Source organism: Nerophis ophidion, linkage group LG08 (assembly GCF_033978795.1).
Source record: "Nerophis ophidion isolate RoL-2023_Sa linkage group LG08, RoL_Noph_v1.0, whole genome shotgun sequence".
Lineage (NCBI taxonomy): Eukaryota > Metazoa > Chordata > Actinopteri > Syngnathiformes > Syngnathidae > Nerophis > Nerophis ophidion.
This window is the reverse complement of record NC_084618.1, coordinates 72,857,507-72,880,190: the sequence shown is the minus strand read 5'-3', so window position 1 is coordinate 72,880,190 and position 22,684 is coordinate 72,857,507. Positions and strand designations below refer to the sequence as shown.

The 22,684-nt window shown below is 40.0% G+C and overlaps 1 protein-coding gene across 1 annotated transcript; it reads left to right on the top strand.

Moving 5' to 3' along the window:
* Positions 1-852: 852 nt before the first annotated feature.
* Positions 853-17,634, top strand: LOC133558354 (dnaJ homolog subfamily C member 7-like). The gene is made up of 14 exons (XM_061909668.1): positions 853-1,011; positions 4,240-4,328; positions 6,501-6,625; positions 6,717-6,830; positions 6,923-6,997; positions 10,137-10,255; positions 10,329-10,482; positions 13,383-13,547; positions 13,624-13,715; positions 13,795-13,868; positions 13,943-14,089; positions 16,035-16,190; positions 16,522-16,596; positions 16,676-17,634. The coding sequence occupies exons 1-14, from the start codon at positions 941-943 to the stop codon at positions 16,711-16,713; spliced, it is 1,494 nt and encodes a 497-aa protein (XP_061765652.1). The 5' UTR covers positions 853-940; the 3' UTR covers positions 16,714-17,634.
* The last annotated feature ends 5,050 nt before the right edge of the window (positions 17,635-22,684 follow it).

Here is a 22,684-nt window from a genome sequence, read left to right as displayed (position 1 = left end):
AGTTTCCTCCGCCGTGTGGCGGGGCTCTCCCTTAGAGATAGGGTGGGAAGCTCTGTCATCCGGGAGCAGCTGCTCCTCCACATCGAGAGGAGTCCGATGAGGTGGTTCGGGCATCTGGTCTGGATGCCACCCGAACGCCTCCCGAGGGAGGTGTTTAGGGCACGTCCAACCGGTAGGAGGACACGTTGGGAAGACTATGTCTCCTGGCTGGCCTGGGAACGCCTCGGGATCCCCCGGGAAGAGCTAGACGAAGTGGCTGGGGAGAGGGAAGTCTGGGCTTCCCTGCTTAGGCTGCTACCCCCGCGACCCGACCTCGGATAAGCGGAAGAAGATGGATGGACAACTAAATGCATGCATTTTTAAGTAAGACCGATATTTTTAGAGTATAAATAAGTCTCTTATTCCTTTTAATAACATCGTTATTCTGAAGCTAACCAACAATAAATAAAATACTTCTTACCATTAATTCGACTTCTTGAACAGGTGTGGTAGAAACCGGATGGATGGATTAAAGTGCATGAGAATGTTTTATATTTTGAACGTTATTTTTAACGCCGTTATTACCAGCGGAATTATTCATTTCTTACCGTGTTAAGCAATGTCAGCTAAGATTGATCTGAGAGCCAGGTGCAGTCATCAAAAGAGCCACATCTGGCTCTAGAGCCATAGGTTCCCTACCCCTGCCCTATAATGACAACGTGAAATGGAATATTTTCTTTTTTGTTCTCCAAATTCTACACACAATTACTTGTTGAATGGGTACAGGCAGGAAGCACCAGCCAAATATGCGGGCCCGACCAACGCTGCTTGCAAATTGCGCGCCATTTGTATTGTGCTTACAACAGCTACAACAAAAAAGTTGTGCTTACAAACAGCTACAACAAAAAAGCAGTGTCACACGGAAATGACGTCACGTCGTGTTCGTCCTTTCTAGAAAAAAATGGCGGCTGTTGACATCGACGTGCCGGTGGATGCGGACTTTCTGCTTCACAATCAAGACGACCTCGAACGGTATGAAGGAACACCGTTCGGCTTTTATTGTTTGCCATGAACTTACGCTAAATGCAAACCGAATGGAAAAGATTGGTGAAGTCGGACGAGGTGCCGGGGACAACAATGCCTGGCTGTAAGCTAACCAAGCTAGCATGCGCCTGAAAGAACACCGCCATGTATTCTACATCTTTCACCTTTCTTTAAACAATATATTTATTTTTGTACAGCATGAGGATGATTAACTGATTTAAATGCTCTCGTTGCCAAACACGTGGTAAACATTCGAAACTGTCTTCTATTGACGTCGAATTGTATATGTGTGTGTGTTACAATATGCTCTAATTTTAGTCATCAACGAAAAGAAAGATTTGAACAAAACTGACATTTTGGGTTCTAAAAGCTAACGGTTAGTCTTGGTTGGCTAACTCTAGCTTTAAAATGACTCATACCTTAAATTAGTGGTACATGATTAACATAGTGTTTTGACTTTTAAGTTTACATTCATAATATATTGACTTTCTCGTGGCTGAACGCTATAAATTCTATTTCCTGCCATTTCTCAACACAGTATTGACTTACTTTGTCTAGCAACAGCCCTTTTAAGTGTGGAGTAATACGTGATCGAACCTCTTTGCGTGATGTTCAGTTTAATAGCCCCAAATGATCGGTTTTAAAGTTAAAGTACCACTGATAGTCAGTCACACACACGCTAAGGTGTGATGAAATTACCCTCTGCAGTTGACCCCTCCCCTTGTTCACCCCCTGGGATTTGAGGGGAGCAGTGAGCAGCAGCGGTGGCCGCGCTCGGGAATCATTTCGGTGACTTAATTCCAACTCCTGATGCTGAGTGCCAAGCATGAAGGTAGGGCTGGGCGATATTGGCTTTTATTAACATTGCGATATATATCTCGAAATTTTTCCTTAGCCTTGAATGAACACTTGATGCATATAATCACGTATGATGATTCTATGTGTCTACATTAAAAGATTCTTCATCATACTGCATTAAAGGCCTACTGAAACCCACTACTATTGACCACGCAGTCTGATAGTTTATATATCAATGATGAAATATTAACATTGCAACACATGCCAATACGGCCGGTTTAGTTGACTAAATTGCAATTTTAAATTTCCCGCGGAGTTTCTTGTTGAAAACGTCGCGGAATGATGACGCGTGCCCGTGACGTCACGGACTGTCAGGAAATTGTAGCTCAGCACCAGTTACGGTTAACAGTCGTCTCTTTTCATCGCATAATTACACAGTAATTTTGACATCTGTGTTGCTGAATCTTTTGCAATTTGTTCAATTAATAATGGAGACTATAAAGAACAATGCTGTTGGTGGAAAGCGGTGTATTGCAGCTGCCTTTAGCACCGAGACACAGCCGGTGTTTCTTTGTTCTTAACACATAGCGGTCAAGCGAGCATGTTTCTCTACGTCAACCACCATGTTTTTGGATGGGAAAATTGTGATATATATCTTACCGGAGACATCATTGGATTATTCGTCCTCCTGCAGTAGTTGTTTAAAAGGCAGCTGTGAGCTTGGCTCTTCAGCTTCTCTCTGAGACACTGCGTGTTCACCGCAGCCATCCGACCTCGAGGTATGTCTTTACAAGTTGTTATTTATTACTTCGGTACTCCTGTCTTGCTCTGTATATTGTACAGTATTTGTATTTTGTACTTCTATAGTGTTTTGTATATTGTACAGAATTGCTTATTATGTTTATTGGATAGTAGTCTGTTTATTTCAATTGTTAGTTTTTCCTTTTTACCTCTTATGTCATTTATTTCACCCCATATTTGTTCCCACTACCGCACCTTAAATTGGAGTCTTTAATCTCGTTATATGCAAATATAATGACAATAAAGTTCATTCTATTCTATTGTATTCTACAGTCTCACAAAAACAGGATTAAAACAATAAGCAGATAAGGGATCTTCCAGAATTATCCTAGTAAATGTGTCTAAATCTGAAACGCTCATACTGCCGCCGCACGGAGCCGTCGCATTTTATTTTATTTTTTTTTGTTATTTTTTATAGTCCTTCGCTATCAATATCATCATCCACAAATCTTTCTTCCTCGCTCAAATTAACGGGGAAATTGTCATTTTCTCGGTCTGAATAGCTCTTGTTGCTGGAGGCTCCCATTATAAACAATGTGAGGACGTGAGGAGCCCTCACCCTTGTGACGTCATCGTCTGCGACTTCCGGTAAAGGCAAAGCTTTTTTATCAGCACCAACAGTTGCGAACTTTATCGTCGATGTTCTCTACTAAATCCTTTCAGCAAAAATATGGCAATATCGAGAAATCATCAAGTATGACACATAGAATGGACCTGCTATCCCCGTTTAAATAAGAACATCTCATTTCAGTAGGCCTTTAATATATGCTTCTTTTAAACTTCCATGCACAGAGGAAAATCACAACTAAGTCAATTGACCAAAACTGTATTTATTAAATACTCTTCATTCTCTCGCGGGTGACTTTTTAAATGAAAGAACATATTAGTAGTGCTGCTATGTTTCTGCTGCATACTTTGTATATTGCTGTTGTGTGCTGAATATCTTCCTGCTTGAAGCCAAACCACAGCCAGATGATGGACCCCCTGCTGTTTTTTGGGGCATTAATTGTTCTTCCTCTATTTGGGATCAGTTTCGCACCTTCTCTCTCTTGTAATGTCACTCAACTCGCTCCGCTCTGCTTGCGCCTCCTGCCTCAGCTAACGTTAGCCATGCTGCTACCTCTCTGCTCAGCGAGAGCTTATGACGCTACACGCGCGACAGTATGTGACGTATGTTAGAAGGTGGGCTTGTTTTACGTCTGTGAGAAGGAGAGACGAGAAGAAGTGAGAAACGCCTGTAGTGTAATGCCCGCAGCTAAAAGCAACTGCGTGAGAACATATACTCGAATATTACGATATAGTCATTTTCTATATGGCACAGTGACAAATCCGCGATACATCATTTATATCAATATCGCCCAGCCCTACATGGAGGTAATGGGTCCCATTTTTATAGTCTTTGGTAAGACTCGGCCAGGGTTTGAACACACGACCTACCGATCTCAGGGCGGACTGAGCGCTAATATGATGTGTAGCTAGAGTAAATCCACATTGATACACTGTGATATAGAAATGTATTTTATAAGTTTCCAATTATTGTACGAGCTGAGTCGCAATTGCAACACTTATTTTTCCTTGCATTTATTTTTCCCTGGTTGGTTTTCTCCACCTCTTTAGTCAAGCTGAAGGCTTTAAGGAACAAGGCAATGCATTCTACAGCAAGAAGGACTACTCAGAGGCTTTCAATTACTACACCAAGGCCATTGGTAAGAATACCATTTCTTTTTTTGTTTTGGTGCTGTTTTTTGGCCCCAAAATTGTGTATTGTTTTCAATCCAGTTTCAACGAATCAGCTCACAAGAAGAAGTGATCGATAATTGGCTTGTATTATTGAATTATCTTTTTTGCAATCATGCATTGTTTAGCTTGAATGATTATTTTCTATTCTTCAACTGTCCTTCTGGGACCTCCTATGAAGAATCATTGGAAAATTCCTGTAAAGGGTAACTTTTTTGGAACTTTGCTTATCCTTCACAATCCATATGAAATAGAAGAATTATCATATTTTTTGTAAAACATTCTAGGTTGTAGATAAGTCAGCTAATAATAGAGAGAATGGTAGCCATGACGTCATTGCATCTATTGCCCTCATAAAACCCACTAAAACATCCAAAAAGCGGCAACAATATTTCAATTAAATTTTGTGACCTGAATATTTACCAAGTCATAGCGACATTGTTAGTATAAGCACTTACGTTAAGGACATAATTCTAGCGGTGAATTGATCACAGAGAAGTAACTAGTTTATGGGATATAAGGACATCAGCCTGTGAGATAATTCTACATTATGAATCAAGCTTCTCACCTGAATAGTTGAAGGTTGTAGCCATAGATTAAGAAGTGAATTAAATTCAACACCCAACTCAGACCTGAAATTGGCAAGAAAGAAACGAAATGACGATTGTTTTCCACCCAGCTATTTCTTAACCCTTGGCGAGGACTATTGATTAATTCTTCATTTATACGGGAAGATATAAACATCCCACCAGTCAGCATCCCAGTGATAGCAGACATTGTACAGTAAATGAGTGTTTTATTATGTATGTTGTCTCTTACAAAGTCTGCCATTAGTAGTTGTAAGTGTTTGTGTTGAAGCAAAAAGCAAACATTGTGATGCGTCTATAAAATTATTGCGCCGCAGAATGCTTAAAATAACTAAAACTTCTTAAAATATGTGAATGTGCCTGTTACTACATTACATATATACTTTCATCATTGATGTAAAACCTTGATGGAGTTTAGATTTTTCAGAGCACTTTATAGACCAAATAGAGCGACATTCATTGGCTCCATATTTAGCTGACTTTTGCTAACGTTTATTTACGAGTTAGAATGCATAAAAAGAGAACAACATATGTGATCTTGTCTCACATAAGGATTGTAAATGATAGGCAAAATTCTACAACAAAAAAGTGGAATTCCCCTTAAAAGCAGAAGAGGACCAAAAGGAGGCTTATTATAATGAGAGTAATACATATCTGTGATTTTCTTTACAATGAAAGCACAGGAACTAAAAAAAAATGTTTTTGTCTTTCCTGTCACTGCAAAAAAAAAGTTCTTAGCAACCGGCTGTGGCTTCTATATTTTTGGATTTCTATTTAGTTTTTTTAAGGGCAGCCAGAAAGTGTTATACGTGTGTAATAATTTTTGTTTTTGCGGAAGCTAAGGGAGTAAATTATTTTCCCCACGAATGAATTTCACGTGTTAAGCTGGTCCTCCTTTGTCATTGCAAATATTAAAATACCACTGCTACGTTTATAAAATAAATGTTCTGACCAGTGATGTTACACGGACAACTCCCCTGCCCCTCACAAAGATGCACGCACGCACGCACACACACACACAATTTGTCTAAACTTGTCCTAACCATGTTCGCTGGTTTGTGTTGTCAAAACATTTGTGTTATAATGGTTTTAACGTTTATGTTTTAGTGGCCTTTGTTGAACAGTTATTGTCACACCCATTTGGCTTCAGTCCAATGGAATGAATGTCTACCGTCAATCGAGCTATGACGCATACCAATCGAGGGTTGTAGTAGTTGTCCAAGACTATTATAATGAAAATGCAACTTTGTGGGAACAGTTTGGGGAAGACCATGAAATCATACTTGGAGGATTTTAACACATTTTGGAACAATTACAAGGGAGAAAAAATCCAGAGTTTGAATGCAGTTTGAGTACATAAACAGAAAGGGACAATAAAAAAACAGTTCAGGGTTCAGTTTGGTTCTTCTGACTCATCCTTTCACGCCAAACTTCCTCATTGCACCTTAATTCTAAGTTATGCACATCACCACTATTTTTTGTGTACTGGTCATAAGTGAGACACTTCTTCATGATATTGAAAGACTTCGAACTTTCTTTTTTCTTTCCATCAAGATGCCTGTCCAAAAAATGCCAGCTATTATGGCAACAGAGCAGCCACCCTCATGATGCTGTGCCGCTTTCGGGAGGCCCTGGAAGATTCCCAGCAGGCTGTGCGGCTGGACGACTGCTTCATGAAGGTCAGTCCCAACAGATCCTGCACACTCATTTGTTGTCGCAACTGTGCCAGTCCTTTTTACGGGGTGGCGTTCCCTCTCACCTCACACACAGGGTCATTTACGCGAGGGCAAGTGCCACCTGTCTCTGGGAAACGCCATGGCTGCCAGTCGCTGCTTTCAGAAGGTTCTTGAAATAGAGCCAAGTAACAGAGAGGCTGAGCAGGAGGTGGAACTGCCTCCTAACATTTTTATTCATCCTGACCGAAAATCGGTTGGGTCGATGTGACATGACACGTGTGTTTGTTCTTCTTTTCTCAGAACAAGAATGCGGAAACTTTGCTGGAGTTTGAGCGACTGGCAGAATTTGGCTTTGAAAAGCGAGACTTCAGAAAGGTCACTTTTACTTAAGTCATCTTTTTAGAGATACTTAACCTTTTTATTTTATTAAATAGGTAAAAGCACAAAAAACAGTTTTGGACCATATTCTTCTCAAAATGTTGCGTAAGGGACCTGAGGGTCACACAATGTATGAATACCAATTTATTCAATAATGTATTTCCCATACAACACTAGACTTGTGGCAGTGCCTACTAGGGCGGTAACGATTAGTCGACCTTGTTGACAAATATCGACAATAAAATTTTTCGTCATCACTCGTGGTTTTCCGGGCGAAAGTGGGTCACTCGTAAAAACAACGCTGGTGATAACATGTACAGTTTGAGGATGTTTCCTCTCACTCTTGTTAAAAACATATACTATGCTCATTTTGCAAAGCAGACTTTGTTTTTATGGCAGTACATCTGTGATACGCGAGCATTTAAAGCAGAGGTATGATGCCGACCATTCGGAGGGAGGATGCAGTCTGTACCTCTGTAAGAGTGTTAGCTTCTACCTTGCTAGCTAGCTAACAAGAGTGAGACGAAGTTGTGTGAAAAATAACTTTAACTACCATTTTAGCAAAAGTCAGCTAGTTAAACTTACGTTTTAAAGCAGTGTCAATTTGCAACGCCGGGGAAAAAAGGCAGTTTAACAAACCCAAACCGTGCGCGCGGGCGTGCGCACAACCACAAACACTAGAGAGACTGACAGGCACCAATGCGGGGGTGTCATAAGAATAAACATATACTGGTAATCTATTAAATAGCCAACATTTTAAGAATTCATCAAATATAGAATTATACACATTGAGTCTATTAGTGTGGTAAAACTGCCAAAAGTTAAATAGTCAATATACCAGTTTGCAGCTTTTTAAACATCACAAATGCTTTTTTGGGGGGAAGAAGTTAGATTTTGTGCCTTGTTTGTTTTCATTGCTGCTATTTAAATGTTTTTTTTTAAATATATATAAACATGGTTGATTTGGAGGGGTTTTTTTTAGCACTTTGCCCTTTTTTTCTTTTAAACGGGCAACATTTTATTAGTCATTTTAATTTTTGTACCAGCTGAATGAGCAGCACAGTATGAATACATATTTATGAATAAATTTGACATTTTTATTAGGAAACATGCCTAAAATAACTTTAGCTGAATTTAGAAATCGATTGAAAAATTAGAGCCTTAAATATGTGTACGCTTTATTAACGGATTAGTTGACGAATCGTTCAGATAATCGTTGACCAATTGACTATCCATCGTTAGTTGCAGCCCGAGTGCCTACTAGCAATTTGTTTATTTACTATGATGGTTATCTATGGCATGATTTTTTATCTTTGTACTATTAGTGTAAAGGTATGCGCTGCTGTCTTTCATGCAACTGCTGCCAGTTAGGATCCCTGCCAGGGCCATTGGAAATGGAGGTCTTAAGCTCAGATAAATGGGATAATTGCGCCTAGAAGGACATGCGGTGTAGAAACCAAGCATGCCATTGACTTGTGACAACGCTTTGTTATCCGATGCGCCCGTAGAATTAAATTCTATGTACAACCTCCTCAGAAGTACTAGACACAACACATTCAAAGAGGCCTCCAGGCTTTGCAAACTTTGGGGAACAATTTTTTGAATTTTTATTTTCAAGAAGTACCAAACCAATTTAAGAAAATCAACTGTCTCGCCTCAACAGTACTCCGTCTTTGTTTTAAGGAGCGACAATTGCCACAGGAAGACGACCAATAAGGACTTGCATGGAGCATATCTTTATTTTAACTGTAGTCACAGGCTTGCATTGCTTTCTTCCACTTAATAAATACAGGGTTTCTACGGGTTGGTAAAAAGCATTAACAGTCATTAAATAAATTTTGTGAAAATGAATGCCTTAAATGTAATTAAAAAGCATTAAATACTATGTTGAGGGACATTAAAAAATTCACAATTGGTCTCGCTGTGTTCATCGCGCTTACACACATAGAATACACCAACGTTGCCCCGCTCGTCGCGATTTACTAGTGAGAAACACTGCTAAGTATCAAAGGTTAGGAGGAAAAACGATTATTCCAGAGCCAAATGTCCCAATGTGGAAATATTTCATCTTCAAGCTGAATGAGCAAAATGAGCCCATCATCACGAACGAAAAAGCAAGTGTGCTGTGATGGAGGTTTTGGCAACAAAACAAACAACCCGACCAAGTTTTTCCAGTTGGGGGGAAAATTGCACTTCAAGATGTTCAATATTTATTGAAGTGCAATATTTGCTAACAGAGATCGTAGTGCATTTTACTTTTACATTTGTTTACCTATTAAGGATAATTAAGTTGTTGACCTTCTTATTACAATAGTAAAAATACTACAGTAATGAACAATATGTTTATTGCGTTTGAAAGTTATTATTAATATGATATTAAAATTACATTAGTGCTTTAATGGGCCACAGTTAATATAAACTTTTCAACCATTCAACAATTTTGTAAAAACAGACAATTGAATGATTTAAACTATATATTTCAATCAAACATGAGCATTCAATGTGTTTAAGCTGTATTAATAATACATTAAGATAATTCAATTAGATTTGCATATACCTGCAGAAATATAACATGGATTTAACTTAAGGTGGTCATGTTAATGTCAATCTACTCACCAAGTCCCTGTCCACTGTGGTCTTTTTACTAAAAACTGCCCACTTAAAGGGGCCGATGGTGATTTTAATCATGGCATGTAGCACGTCTGTGTTTTTGTGTGCATTATCCTACTTTCTATTGTTTCCTCAAATCAAGTAGTAATGTCGCAATGCTGTCGTCATTTTCTGTCTGAGTTTAGCGGCTAATCCAATTTCGTAGTAGTAGTAGTTTTGTAAGCTTCAAAATAAAAGCCTGGCAGTATTAGCCTGGATTCTTTCACAGCAACAAATTAGTTTTTACATTTTTAGTCAAGAAAGATTTGTGCATGTACCAAACATTGGAAACAAGATGTGACAACATTTTTCGAACTAGTGACGAGGTAGATTAGATAAGAGTGTAAGTGTGTCTCTTGCAAAAGCCACAGGTAAATATGCAAGCAGTGGCTAGTTCCCATTCTGTTGACAACTGCTTATGTTGAGTCAGCAATCGATTCAAAGGGCTTCCACTGTACAGAAAAACATTTTTTATGTCTTGAATCAGGTGGTGTACTGTATGGACCGGGCCCTAGCTCTAGCTTCTGCCTGCCAGCGCTTCAAAATCCTCAAGGCGGAGTGTCTGGCTCTGCTTGGACGTTATCCTGAAGCTCAGTCTGTCGCAAGGTAGAAATCCTCAATTCCTAATTTTAGTGCAGTTTTCAAGGCTTTTCTGTTGACTTTTGGTTTCTTTTTCCAGTGATATTCTGCGTATGGATTCCACAAACGCAGACGCTCTTTATGTTCGAGGCTTGTGTCTCTACTATGAAGACTGCATCGATAAAGCCGTACAGTTCTTTGTCCAGGCTCTGCGCATGGCACCTGATCATGAAAAGGCCCGACTTGCTTGCAGGGTACGAATTTTATAGTCAACACTTTGCAATTTTGTATACTGCGTTTAATGCAGACCTTTTTCAAAATGATAGTCATTTGAGGAATCTAAGATAGCCCATGGTGTTCAAATGTTGTGTGCCTAGGTGTTTAAAGTCTGGCCCAGGAGCCATTTTTGGGTCGCACTTAAGTATGTCGTAAAATGAAAATTATTACAGGGTTTCCGCAGATCCTTAAAAAGTCTTAAAAATTCTTAAATTCATGTATCTAAAATTAAGGACTTAAAAAGTATTACATTTATTCGAAATTCCTAACATGGTCTTAAATTCAGTACTCAATGGTCTTAAATTGTCTGGCCAGTTTTTTTTGTTGTTTTCCGGGGCACTTCTTTGAGTAAAAGTTACGGCACGTGTTTGAGTAAAAGTGAGTGATTTCAGTGTCAGTCGCGCGCATAGTCGGGTCGCGCGCAGACTCTTTCCTTTCTTTCTCGCGTCCCGCCTTTCAATCAGCATAGGGGAAATGCAAGTTTTGCGAGCGTTGGCTGGAGGACAGCTGGTTTAAAAGATGGCTTAAGCCTGTTGCCAATCCCGAGGAGGCCAGGTGCATACTTTGTAAGAGGGATTTCAAACTTGGGAATTAGAGCGGTCGGATCGCACATGCAGTGCGGTAAGCATAAAATTGCGGCAGAGAGCCAAAAACAAACACCGCGCATCTCTCAGTTCTGCGTGGGTCCAACACCCCCCCAGTTAGCAACACCTGCCACTAGCAGCACTGACCTGACACTAATCTTCGGCAGGACAGTAACATTAAAATCCGAGGTGTTATGGATCTTGCACACTGTGGTGAAACATCAATCCTACACCTCAAATGACGGGATTGGCGATCTTTTTCGTGTGATGTTTCCTGATTCTCAGGTTGCTAATACATTTTCCTGTGGAAAGGATAAAACAGCATATATTACGAGACACGGATTAACACCTCACATCCGAAACCTGCTCTTCGACCAAGTCAACGGGTCTCGGTATGTGTTAATGTTCGATGAAACACTGAATTACAGCACGAAAAAGAAACAACTGGATGTCCATGTTTTGTTGTTGATGTTATAATACTGTTTTGCACTATTATTGCACTATTATTGACCAAATGTAATTTATTTTTACCCTCACCTCGGTTATTATGTTTTTACTGGCGTTGGTGTTGGTTTGTTTGTTTTGGATGTCAAGATTTTTGGATATCTCAAGATTTTTGATAAGCTGTTTGGCGGAGTGGTGCTTATCAGTTTGTTTATTAATAAACATACAAAAAGTAAACTTGACTGATTGTCATTGAGGTTGTAGTACAGTGGGATCCCCAACCATCGCTTATATTTATAGATTTTTTTTTTTTTTTTTTTTGGTCTTAAATTTCATTCAAGGTGGCATTAAAAAGGTCTTAAAAAGTCTTAAATTTGACTTGCTGAAACCTGCAGATACCCTGTATTAATGAGAGATGGTTTTAGACATTACACTTAATTTTTCTGTCACTCATCACAAAACTAAGATGCTTGTTCATACAGCTTAGCATATATTGACCTACATTGGATTGGTTTTATTAAATTAAATGCACAAATTAGCCTCCGCTGTGTCCCTTTGGACACCCCTGTTGTATGACATTCGCGGAGTTCCTATGAATTGTGGTCAAAATATACATGCAGTAGAGATATCCTCACAGTTTTATCATCGTTAGGCAAATGAGAAATTTATTTTGGACAAATACTTGCTCACTCCTGTTGAGCCGGGGTCCAGTCCAAGACAAAACCCCCCAAACTGATAAAGACATGGAGCACAAATTTGTCATCATTTGTTTGTATATACCAAGTAAAACAAAAAATGAAAATATTGTTTTTCCTATTATGTGTACAATAATTAAATAAAATATTAAGATATGGATAACAAGGTTGTAATTTCTGCAATTCCATCTAAAACGCCAAGTTTCATGTGGACTTGCAGATAAACAAGAAGAAGACAAAGAATTGTACGACACTTTTAAGTTGAAGTTACTTTAGAATTTTGTTTTTGTTTGTTGGTTTATCCAGGCCGAACATTGAAAATGTGTAATATACATTTTCTCCATAGGATTGGTAATGAAGGATGACATTAGTTTGGTCAGTGGGCGGGGATTTTTTATTGGTCAATAGGCAGTACTATAACGGGCTGTAACTTGTATCCCAAAACCTATTCTTCTTACGAGCAGCTGCAGTATCTTGTGAATAATTTAACCATGCAGCATTGTTACAATGCACATTCCACATCTTCATTGTTTGGCCTTATAAAGAAGTAAAACAACGAATTGATCCTGGATTGCTTCAATTTAAACCATAGTACAATTATTTTGGTTGTTGAATGTATTGCTTTTTTGGCCAAGTGGATACAACTCTAACCAAAACCCAAACCTTACCCTAACTTATTTTCAGCAGTGTTATTTTTAAAATGCATTTTTGATTTCTGTGTTACATGTTGTCTCTTCAGCTTCACTTCCTATTAAGACATGCTTCAGTTCCATTGTTATCACCCTTGTGGGCGTGGCTTTTAGTGGGCGTGACTTAGACCTAAAGTGAGCGCAATTTAGACTAAAAGTGGGCGCGACTAAGAGTAGTTTTGTGCGGTCGCAGCTTTATACTGTACTTGTCTGCCATAGTAGTTTTGCTTGCTGGCGGCCATTTTTTTTCCAACCACTCTTGCTAATATTTTACAAACACGTGCTTATCAGTTGCCTTAATATATGTCATGTTTTTGGTGCAAATTGTATAGAGTGCAATGCAAACTGTCATGGCAATCTGACACCTAAGGTGCATTATTTGTCAAATGGTCAACCTTTCGTGCGTGGCGGTTCAGGCATAGATTAGTCTGTATACGTGACTGCATTTGTTTGTCTTCCAAAACAGAATGCCAAAGCATTGAAAGCCAAAAAAGAGGAGGGAAATCTGACATTTAAGAACAACAACTACAATGCCGCTTATCAGCTGTACACTGAAGCTCTTGGAATTGACCCCAACAACATCAAGACAAACGCCAAACTCTACTGCAACAGAGCCACCGCAGGAGTAAAGGTAATGCAACATTTCTGTAAAAATTAGTTTTATTAGGTATCTTTCCATCCTTCTGACACTTCTTACTCCCCAATAGCTGAATAAACTGAATCAAGCTATTGATGACTGCACCAGTGCCATTAAACTAGATGACAGCTACATCAAAGCTTACTTGAGAAGAGCTCAGTGGTATGTATGTTAGTCCTTGAAGTGTCTTTATTATTGTTTGCATTGGTTCTTTTCTAAAGTGATCTGTGGGTGACTGCAGCTTCATGGACACAGAACAATACGAAGAGGCCATACGCGACTATGAAAAAGTGTACCAGACCGAAAAAACGGCAGGTAAGCAGCTCCAAGCGTTCTCAAATCCAAGTTGGCTGCCGAGTTGTTCAAAATACGTACGTCCCTATCTCCAGACCACAAGCAACTGCTGAAAATGGCCAAGTTGGAGCTGAAGAAAAGCAAGAGGAAAGACTACTACAAGGTGCTGGGAATAGGAAAGAACGCCACAGAGGACGAGATCAAGAAAGCCTATCGTAAACGAGCCCTGATGCATCACCCAGGTAAAAGAGTCTCAGGCCTTTTTAAAACACTACTTTGGATGAATTCACACTGGGTCATCCATAGCGTGCTGGACTTCCTCATGAGTCCTAGTTGCCCAATTCCTCCAGATAACTGCAGTTTATCTTATTTGATGGATCAATTCTAGTAGGGCAGGGCTGTCTTCAACTAAAGATTTTCATAGTTGAATCTGATTTGTTAGATTTTGCCCATTGTTGACAATCAGTGGAATTTATACACCACCAATATTCAAACACATTGTTACTGTTCAAACTGCGTGTGATGTTACAGTGTGCAAAATATGACCAAAAACGCTGCCTTGTTTGAATGAATATTTAGGTCTACTATGCTACTGTATTTTAATGTTGGCCATTACGGTACATAAAGACATTGATCACACAATGATTCCTCCTCGAGTGGCTTCTTTTTAGCAGGAGTTTGTTTGTTGTTGCAGTCTGGTTCACCTTGTAAAGTAGTTGTATTTCCCTCAATTGGCTGGAGGCTTCAGTTTCAGATGCAGGAAAAAGTTCATTGTGCAGCTGCCTTTTTCAAGCAAACTTTGCCATGCAGGACTACGTTTGTTGTGTTGCTGCCTTTTTAAAACAAACTTTGACATGTGCAGTCATTTGTTCCACACTTTTTGCTGCAAAACCAAAGTACTGACAACACTTATTTTCTTTGTAAAAAATGTCTCGTGTTAGCGTTAGCATTAGCCGTGCTTTGCTAGGTGTGTGTGAATCTCCTCTAAGGAAATGAGGGGGACGGCGCAAGCTACGGAAGCTCCAGGTGGCAAAAAGTATGCAGGACTAAGAGAATAATTTTTTTTTTTTTTTTTTTAAACGTCTGCAACAAACAACTTGAATATATCGATAAAATCGATATGTTGCCCAAGCCTAGGTACTTATAAAAGAAATAAGTACACACAAGTGAGCAAACAAAAGATCTCATTTGTAACTTTTTCCACCTCAAAAAAGGCTAAACAGTTTGAGGTTTCCGGCTCGGTGAACCAAACTTGACTAAATAGAGGAAGTAAAAGTAATTAAGTTTCTGTATGTAAACCATCGGAAGGTCCATTACCAATTTCCGGCGATCAGTGCCACAGGGGCCAATGGCAAGATTCAGATAGCCAGAGGCCTTTGATAGCACAGCGAGCTTTGTGTCTGACAGCGTTGTTACGCTGTCCTTTTTTTGTCCAGCCTCGTTCACGTCCCAAATGTAGAAACATCCTCCCAACACAATTAGTAAACTATAATTGTGTGCAGACAAATACTTTTTATAGAATAAGAAACGTAGCAAGTCAAAACACGCTAACTGATTCTCGAGATCAGGAAGCAGCATCTGCTTTGGGAAAGTCTGAAGTGACAGCCAAAACTAAGATTGATGTCTTACTCTCTAAATATTTGTCTACACACAATAATATTTTACTGATATTTAATTAGGACATGATTAACGGAATCCATTATCCTTAATTTTTAGTCTTAGTATTCAGAGTTATGATTATATAGTTTGCATAAGGTTGCAACTTGCCACTTCTATTGATTACTTGCAATCCCATTAATGAAACAACACATTTTATTTTGCTGTGTAACTGCAATTTTGCTGACAGTGGATTATTTTGTCTTTTTTTGGATTCCTTGTTTTTCAATATTTTGTACAGAGCTTCCCCACGTCACCAATTTTCGTGACTGAAACAGTTGCATTAATTGAATGTCTCTAGTACACACACAGATGTCGCAGGTTTGTCGTTTGGACAATTTTGAGTCCTGGTAATTCATTCATATTATAAATTGTGTTGATTATAATGAATCTGCTTGGAGCAGTCCCATTACAGTCATTGGAATAGTGTGCTCCCAAATATGAATGTACTTTGCTTTAGTTTTTATGTAAGGTGTCGGAGTGCATTACGTGTATTGTTTGAACTTCCTTTGTTTTGTGTGTGTGTCGCAGACCGCCACAGTGCGGCCACTCCCGAGGTGCAAAAAGAAGAGGAGAAGAAATTCAAGGAAGTAGGCGAGGCCTTCACCATTTTATCCGACCCTAAAAAGAAGACCAGATACGACAATGGCCATGACCTTGCTGACGACGGCTCCCTCGATGGCGGAGGTAAATGCTCAGCGTGTGTGGAGAAGTGTTCAATATCAGTGTTGCCATCATTTCACATTGTGTTGATTGTAGATTAGTGAACTCATAAACTGTCCGCTGGATGGCGCCACAAGCTGCCATTTTGTTCTGCACAGGACACTTCAAAGTACTGTTTTGGTAGCATTATTTGGCTCAGTCAAATGGGTTCCTTACCAACTTACATGCAAACTATTATGAATTACAACCACAATAATGAAAATTGGTAAATTGTTGCCTCGCCGACCGTTTAAATAATTTTGCAAAGACAGAATTTGACCTGTTTCAATTCTAAAACAATGTTTCTTCTGCCTAGATTTTGATGCAAACAACATCTTCAGAGCCTTCTTTGGTGGTCATGGTGGAGGATTTTCATTTGATTCCAATGCAGGTTTGTTTATTTTTTGCACAAAAAATAACTAAAATTTTAACACAAATCTAACTTTTTAAAATGTTTTTTTTTTTCTAAGAATCTGGACCTGGAAATTTCTTCTTCCAGTTTGGCTAAAGAGAAAAAAGGACGACACAATTAAAAACTAGCCCTCCAATGTACAGTATCAAGATGATGGTCCCATAAGTGACCCGAAGACTCCTGCAGCTTTTTGGATCGACTTCTATAAATGTACTCCTTGCATTGATGCTTGAAAACAACAACAATGCTGTTTAAGTAACAAAATGAGCACCATAGGAGCATGTTGCCAAATTGAAAAGAACTGATTTGTATGTTAAACCTCTCCTGGAAATAGAATCATCCTATTTCATTATTACGATACAATTTGTTTATTTTTGTTGTTTTTGTCCTCAAGGGACAGTCGATAAACTGACCTCAGGACACTCGAACAACAGTCCAGGTTTTACTGGCTCATTTGCCAGATTTGAAATCTTCCTTTTCTTCTCATGCTGCAATGTATATTTGACTTGAATGTAAAGTCCTTAAATGTTCATAAATGTTTGTCTTTTTTCTCTCAATCCTTCTTGGTCTGTTTATATTTATTGCTCTGTATGTTCTGCTCTATATTCAGCGTTTCTATCAAATGAAACAATGCTTTTAATTTTCCTCTCTAGTGCTTTTACTGCGTTGAATTATGCCAGACCCAGAGCAACATTTCCAGATTGCCTCTTTTTTTTCCCCCAGAGAATTAGACACTTGGCAGTGCCGAGCACTCACTTGTACTACTGTTTTATTTTAGATGGTGTCTTTCCAGAAAGAGGAAATGATGTGATGGCACAAGTTAGCGGTTGTTGCACGAGAATTACATTGTTTGGCCACGCCCACTTGCCATGTCATGCATGTTGACTCAGTTTAACAACTGCCCCGCCCCTACTTGCTGCACCTGTTTAAAGAGCCACTAAGACATGGTGCAAGATTTTTAAAACACGCTTTGAGAAACAGTCACGGTTTTTCTTATCAATAAAGACTTGTCTTTTATTGTCATGTCATATTTTTTTTGCAGTCTTGGCTGTTAAGTCATTTGCTTATGTTGGGAATAAACAATGTTATGTCACCATTTTTTTTTTAAAGAAAAAATACTTTCCCAACTTGTTTTTCCAGTAGCTCCTTAAAAACAGCAGACATTTCTGACATTGAAGATGTTTAACCAGTATTATTGAAGTAGGTCCCTAAAAACTGAAAAATACCAAAGGTATATAGAAGACATTTGACTAGTTGGCCCTTAAAAACAGCAGAGATAATGTTTTCATCGAAAATATTTGACGAGTTGGTCTTCAAAAACAGTAAAGAGCTCTTGTCATATAGAGTGAGAATCTTTCTTCAGCGTTGACCAACTGCCAAAAAGGCTCATCAAAGATCTACTAAAAGGAAATGCACTTTTCGTTTTCAAAGATACATTGGAAAAAAATGCTAATCAAACATCCTTTGTTTAAAAGGAGCACTGTGCTGTTTTGATTGGCATATTTCAGAATAAGGCCCTTTTAAAACAGCTAAATATTCATGTCATATAACGCGCCTTCCGCCCGATTGTAGCTGAGATAGGCGCCAGCGCCCCCCGCGACCCAGAAAGGGAATAAGCGGTAGAAAATGGATGGATGGATGGATGGATATAGATCAGTGGTCCACAACCACCGGGCCGCGGTTCAATTGGTACCAAGCCGCAGAAGAATTTTTAAATTAAAAAAAATATATATTTATTTATTTTGTATTAAATCAACATAAAAAAACACAAGATACACTTACAATTAGTGCAACCAACCCAAAAAACTGCAAACTCAGCAAAAAAATTTGCTGTTAACTATGACTCCATCCATCCATCTTCTTCCGCTTATCCGAGGTTGGATCTCGGGGGCAGCAGCCCAAGCAGGGAAGCCCAGACTTCCCTCTCCCCAGCCACTTTGTCTAGCTCCTCCCGGGGGGTCCCGAGGCGTTCCCAGGCCAGCCGGGAGACATAGTCTTCCCAACGTGTCCTGGGTCTTCCCCGTGGCCTCCTACCGGTTGGACGTGCCCTAAACACCTCCCTAGGGAGGCGTTCGGGTGGCATCCTGACCAGATGCCCAAACCACCTCATCTGGCTCCTCTCGATGTGGAGGAGCAGCGGCTTTACTTTGAGTTACTCCCGGATGGCAGAGCTTCTCACCCTATCTCTAAGGGAGAGCCCCGCCACCCGGCGGAGGAAACTCATTTCGGCCGCTTGTACCCGTGATCTTATCCTTTCGGTCATGACCCAAAGTTCATGACCATAGGTGAGGATGGGAACGTTGATCGACCGGTAAATTGAGAGCTTTGCCTTCCGGCTCAGCTCCTTCTTCACCACAACGGATCGATACAACGTCCGCATTAGTGAAGACATTGATTTATTAAATCAACATAAAAAACACAAGATACACTTACAATTAGTGCACCAACCCAAAAAAACTCCCTTTTTCATGACAAAAAAAAATTCAAAATAAATCTTTGCCGGGCTGCGGGACAAATTATCAAGCGTTGACCGGTCCGCAGCCACAAAAAGGTTGGGGACCACTGATATGGATGATCTTTGCTTAGTTGATCCTTAAAAACAGCAAATAGCGACTGTTAAATTGAAGATCTTTGATTAGTTGGCCCTCAAAAACAGCAAAGAGACAATCTTTCTTTGGCGTTGACCTCACCGAGTGCAAAAATGCTCATCAAAGATCCTATTTTTTTTGTAAAAAAATGGGGGGCACTTTGTTGTTTTGATTGACATAAATAGCAAAATAAGGTCCACAAAACAGCAAAATGCTCCTGTCATATGAAATATATCAATACAAAAATATGGGGAGGGTGTGCCAGTAATGTGAGGGTTAATGGATCAATTCCCACCTTCTACCATCCTAGTCAAGGTCAAGGCTCAACTCTATTGTCCCCGCAGGAAAATTTGTCTTGGACACAGTGCATCATTGCTTTCTTAACATGAACACAAGCACAGACACAACCACAACCAAACAACTAACATTTAAACATCAGAACATGGAGCTTGATAGACATAAGTGGCACTTTGATGTAGGCATAAAATCTACAGTATGCAGATAAAAGATAAAGTACCAGTGTGCATCGCACTACAGCTCATGGATAAAGTGCTGTGTGCTAAAGTGTTTAGTTCTATAGTGCTATGTGCTAAAAAATTGCTAACCTACATATTGTGTTTTTAAAAGGTGTAAATCTTTATTGTTTTACAGTTCTCTTTTATGTATTTTAAAATGTATGTCTTAATGTATTACTTTTTTGAAACTGCTCTGTGACATGTGCTGTTGACCTCTTGGCCAGGTCACCCTTGTGAAAGAGATCTTGATCTCAGTGGGTTTCTTATCTGGTTAAATAAAGGTTCTAACATTCTATTGCACATTGTTGGTCAGCTTAATGGAGGCTGGGACAAATGATAATTTAAGGCGGTTAGATTTGCACAGTGGGACCTGGAGTCTTCTCCCTGATGGCAGGGTTCCATATTCAGGGAAGAGGGGGCGTTGTGAATTGGAAATCATTTTCTTAGCTTTTTTCCTAACTGCCTGCTCATAGATGCTCTGTATAGGCTCATATACTTTCCTCCCTACGATTTTCATTGCCGTTTTATGCATGCCGGCCAATTTGCTTTTTAGCTTCACGGTTAGGTTGCCAAACCATGAGGTGATCCCGTATCTAATGATGCTCTCTACAATGGCACGGTAGAAAATCATCATAATGTGGCTGCTTACGCCATACAATCTTAATCTTCGCAAAAAAACATAGCCTCTGTTGCAGTCTATTGCTCAGTTTGTCAACATGTGTCTTCCAGCAGAGATGATCAATATGAACCCCTAAATATTTATATGAGGATACCTGGGTGATTTTCTGATTTTTGATGACCACTGGCTCATGGTCACTCACATTCCTCGGATCCAAAACCATTTCCTGTGTCTTGGTCACATTTAGAATAAGATGGTTGGTATCGCACCACCTAATAAATAGGTCTGTCACGTCCGTTGTGTCCTTGGGCAAGACACTTTACCCTTGCTCCTGATGGGTCCTGGTGAGCGCCTTGCATGGTAGCTCCATCCCTCAGTGTGTGTGTGAATGGGTGAATGTGGAAATACTGTCAAAGCACTTTGGCTCCTTAAAAAGGGGTAGAAAAGCCCTACAGTTGTGATCAAAATTATTCAACCCTCCCACTATTTTGGTGTTTTAGCAAGTTGGACATTTATTCCGTATTTTGTTTATAGTCATATCAAATAAAGATGCATGAAATAGAATTACAACATTATATTTTGTAACATACCAAACAGTGTCATTTCTCTTAATATCTCATTGACAAAATTATTCAACCCCTTGAAGATCATAACTCACATAGTCTCACCTTAAAATTCATCCGTATACTCTAGCCTTTAAATAGACCTCCTTTTTAGACCAGTTGATCTGCCGCTTCTTTTCTTTTTTCTCCTATGTCCTCCCTCCCTTGTGGAGGGGGTCCGGTCCGATGACCATGGATGAAGTACTGGCTGTCCAGAGTCAAGACCCAGGATGGACCGCTCGCCTGTGTATCGGTTGGGGACATCTCTACGCTGCTGATCCGCCTCCGCTTGAGATGGTTTCCTGTGGACGGGACTCTCGCTGCTGTCTTGGATCCGCTTTGAACTGAACTCTCGCGGCTGTGTTGGAGCCACTATGGATTGAACTTTCACAGTATCATGTTAGACCCGCTCGACATCCATTGCTTTCGGTCCCCTAGAGGGGGCGGGGTTGCCCACATCTGAGATCCTCTCCAAGGTTTCTCATAGTCAGCATTGTCACTGGCGTCCCACTGGATGTGAATTCTCCCTGCCCACTGGGTGTGAGTTTTCCTTGCCCTTTTGTGGGTTCTTCCGAGGATGTTGTAGTCGTAATGATTTGTGCAGTCCTTTGAGACATTTGTGATTTGGGGCTATATAGATAAACATTGATTGATTGATTGATTGATTGAACTCTTAAGAACAGAATTTTAATAAGGTCTTTTCAATCAGGTGTTGAAAACACCTGTAGAAGTGATTAGGACCATAACGAGCAACAATTAAACTGATTGACAAAGACTGTGACGCTCAGCTTCTTGTAGATGGTCAATGGTGTATTTGCAACATGGTGAAGTCCAGGGAGTGGTCAAAGAAGTCAAGAGAGGAGGTAATTTCTCTTCATAAGAAAGGATATGGATACAAGAAAACAGCAAAGACATTACACATTCCAAGAGACACGGTTGGGAGCATAATTTGCAAGTTTAAAGCTAAAGGCACAGTGGAAACACTACCTGGGTGTGGTAGAAAGAGGATGCTGTGTGTGTACAGTGGTGAAAAACCCCCGGGTAACAGCTGAGGAACTACAACAGGACATTGCAGAGGGGGGAACGCAGGTTTCGTCCCAGACAATAAGGCGCACACTACGAGATGAAGGCCTCCATGCCAGAACTCCCAGGCGCAACCCATTTCTGACTACCAGGCACAAGCAAAATATACTCCAGTATGCCAAAAATCATCTGGACAAACCCCAAAGGTTTTGAGAAACTGTTCAATGGAGTGATGAGACAAAAGTGGAACTCTTTGGGCCTATGAATCAACGTTATGTCTGGAGGAGAAAAAATGAAGCTTACAAACAGAAGAACACCTTGCCTACTGTTAAGCATGGTGGGGGGGTCAATCATGCTCTGGGGCTGTTTCTCTGCCTCAGGTACCGGGAATCTCCAGCGCGTTCAAGGCATTATGAATTCTATTTCCTAGCAGGATATATTAGCTGCAAATGTCATGAAGTCAGTGACGAAGCTGAGGCTTGGGAGACGTTGGACCTTCCAACAGGACAACGATCCCAAGCATACCTCCAAATCAACATCAGAGTGGTTGCAGAAGAAGGGCTGGAAGACTCTGGAGTGGCCTTCACAGTCTCCAGACCTAAATCCTATAGAAAACCTGTGGTGGGACTTGAAGAAGGCAGTTGCAGCACGCAAGCCCAAGAATATGAATGAACTGGAGGCCTTTGCCCAAGAGGAATGGACTAAAATACCTGTAGATGG

What these genes read in the sequence shown, in the direction of transcription:
- LOC133558354 (XM_061909668.1), top strand. Translation starts at nt 941, where the DNA reads ATGGCGGCTGTTGACATCGACGTGCCGGTGGATGCGGACTTTCTGCTT. An exon ending in TACTTGAGAAGAGCTCAGTG is followed by an intron (nt 13,716 to 13,794) that starts GTATGTATGTTA and finishes GGGTGACTGCAG; the next exon opens with CTTCATGGACACAGAACAAT. An exon ending in TTCATTTGATTCCAATGCAG is followed by an intron (nt 16,597 to 16,675) that starts GTTTGTTTATTT and finishes TTTTTTTCTAAG; the next exon opens with AATCTGGACCTGGAAATTTC.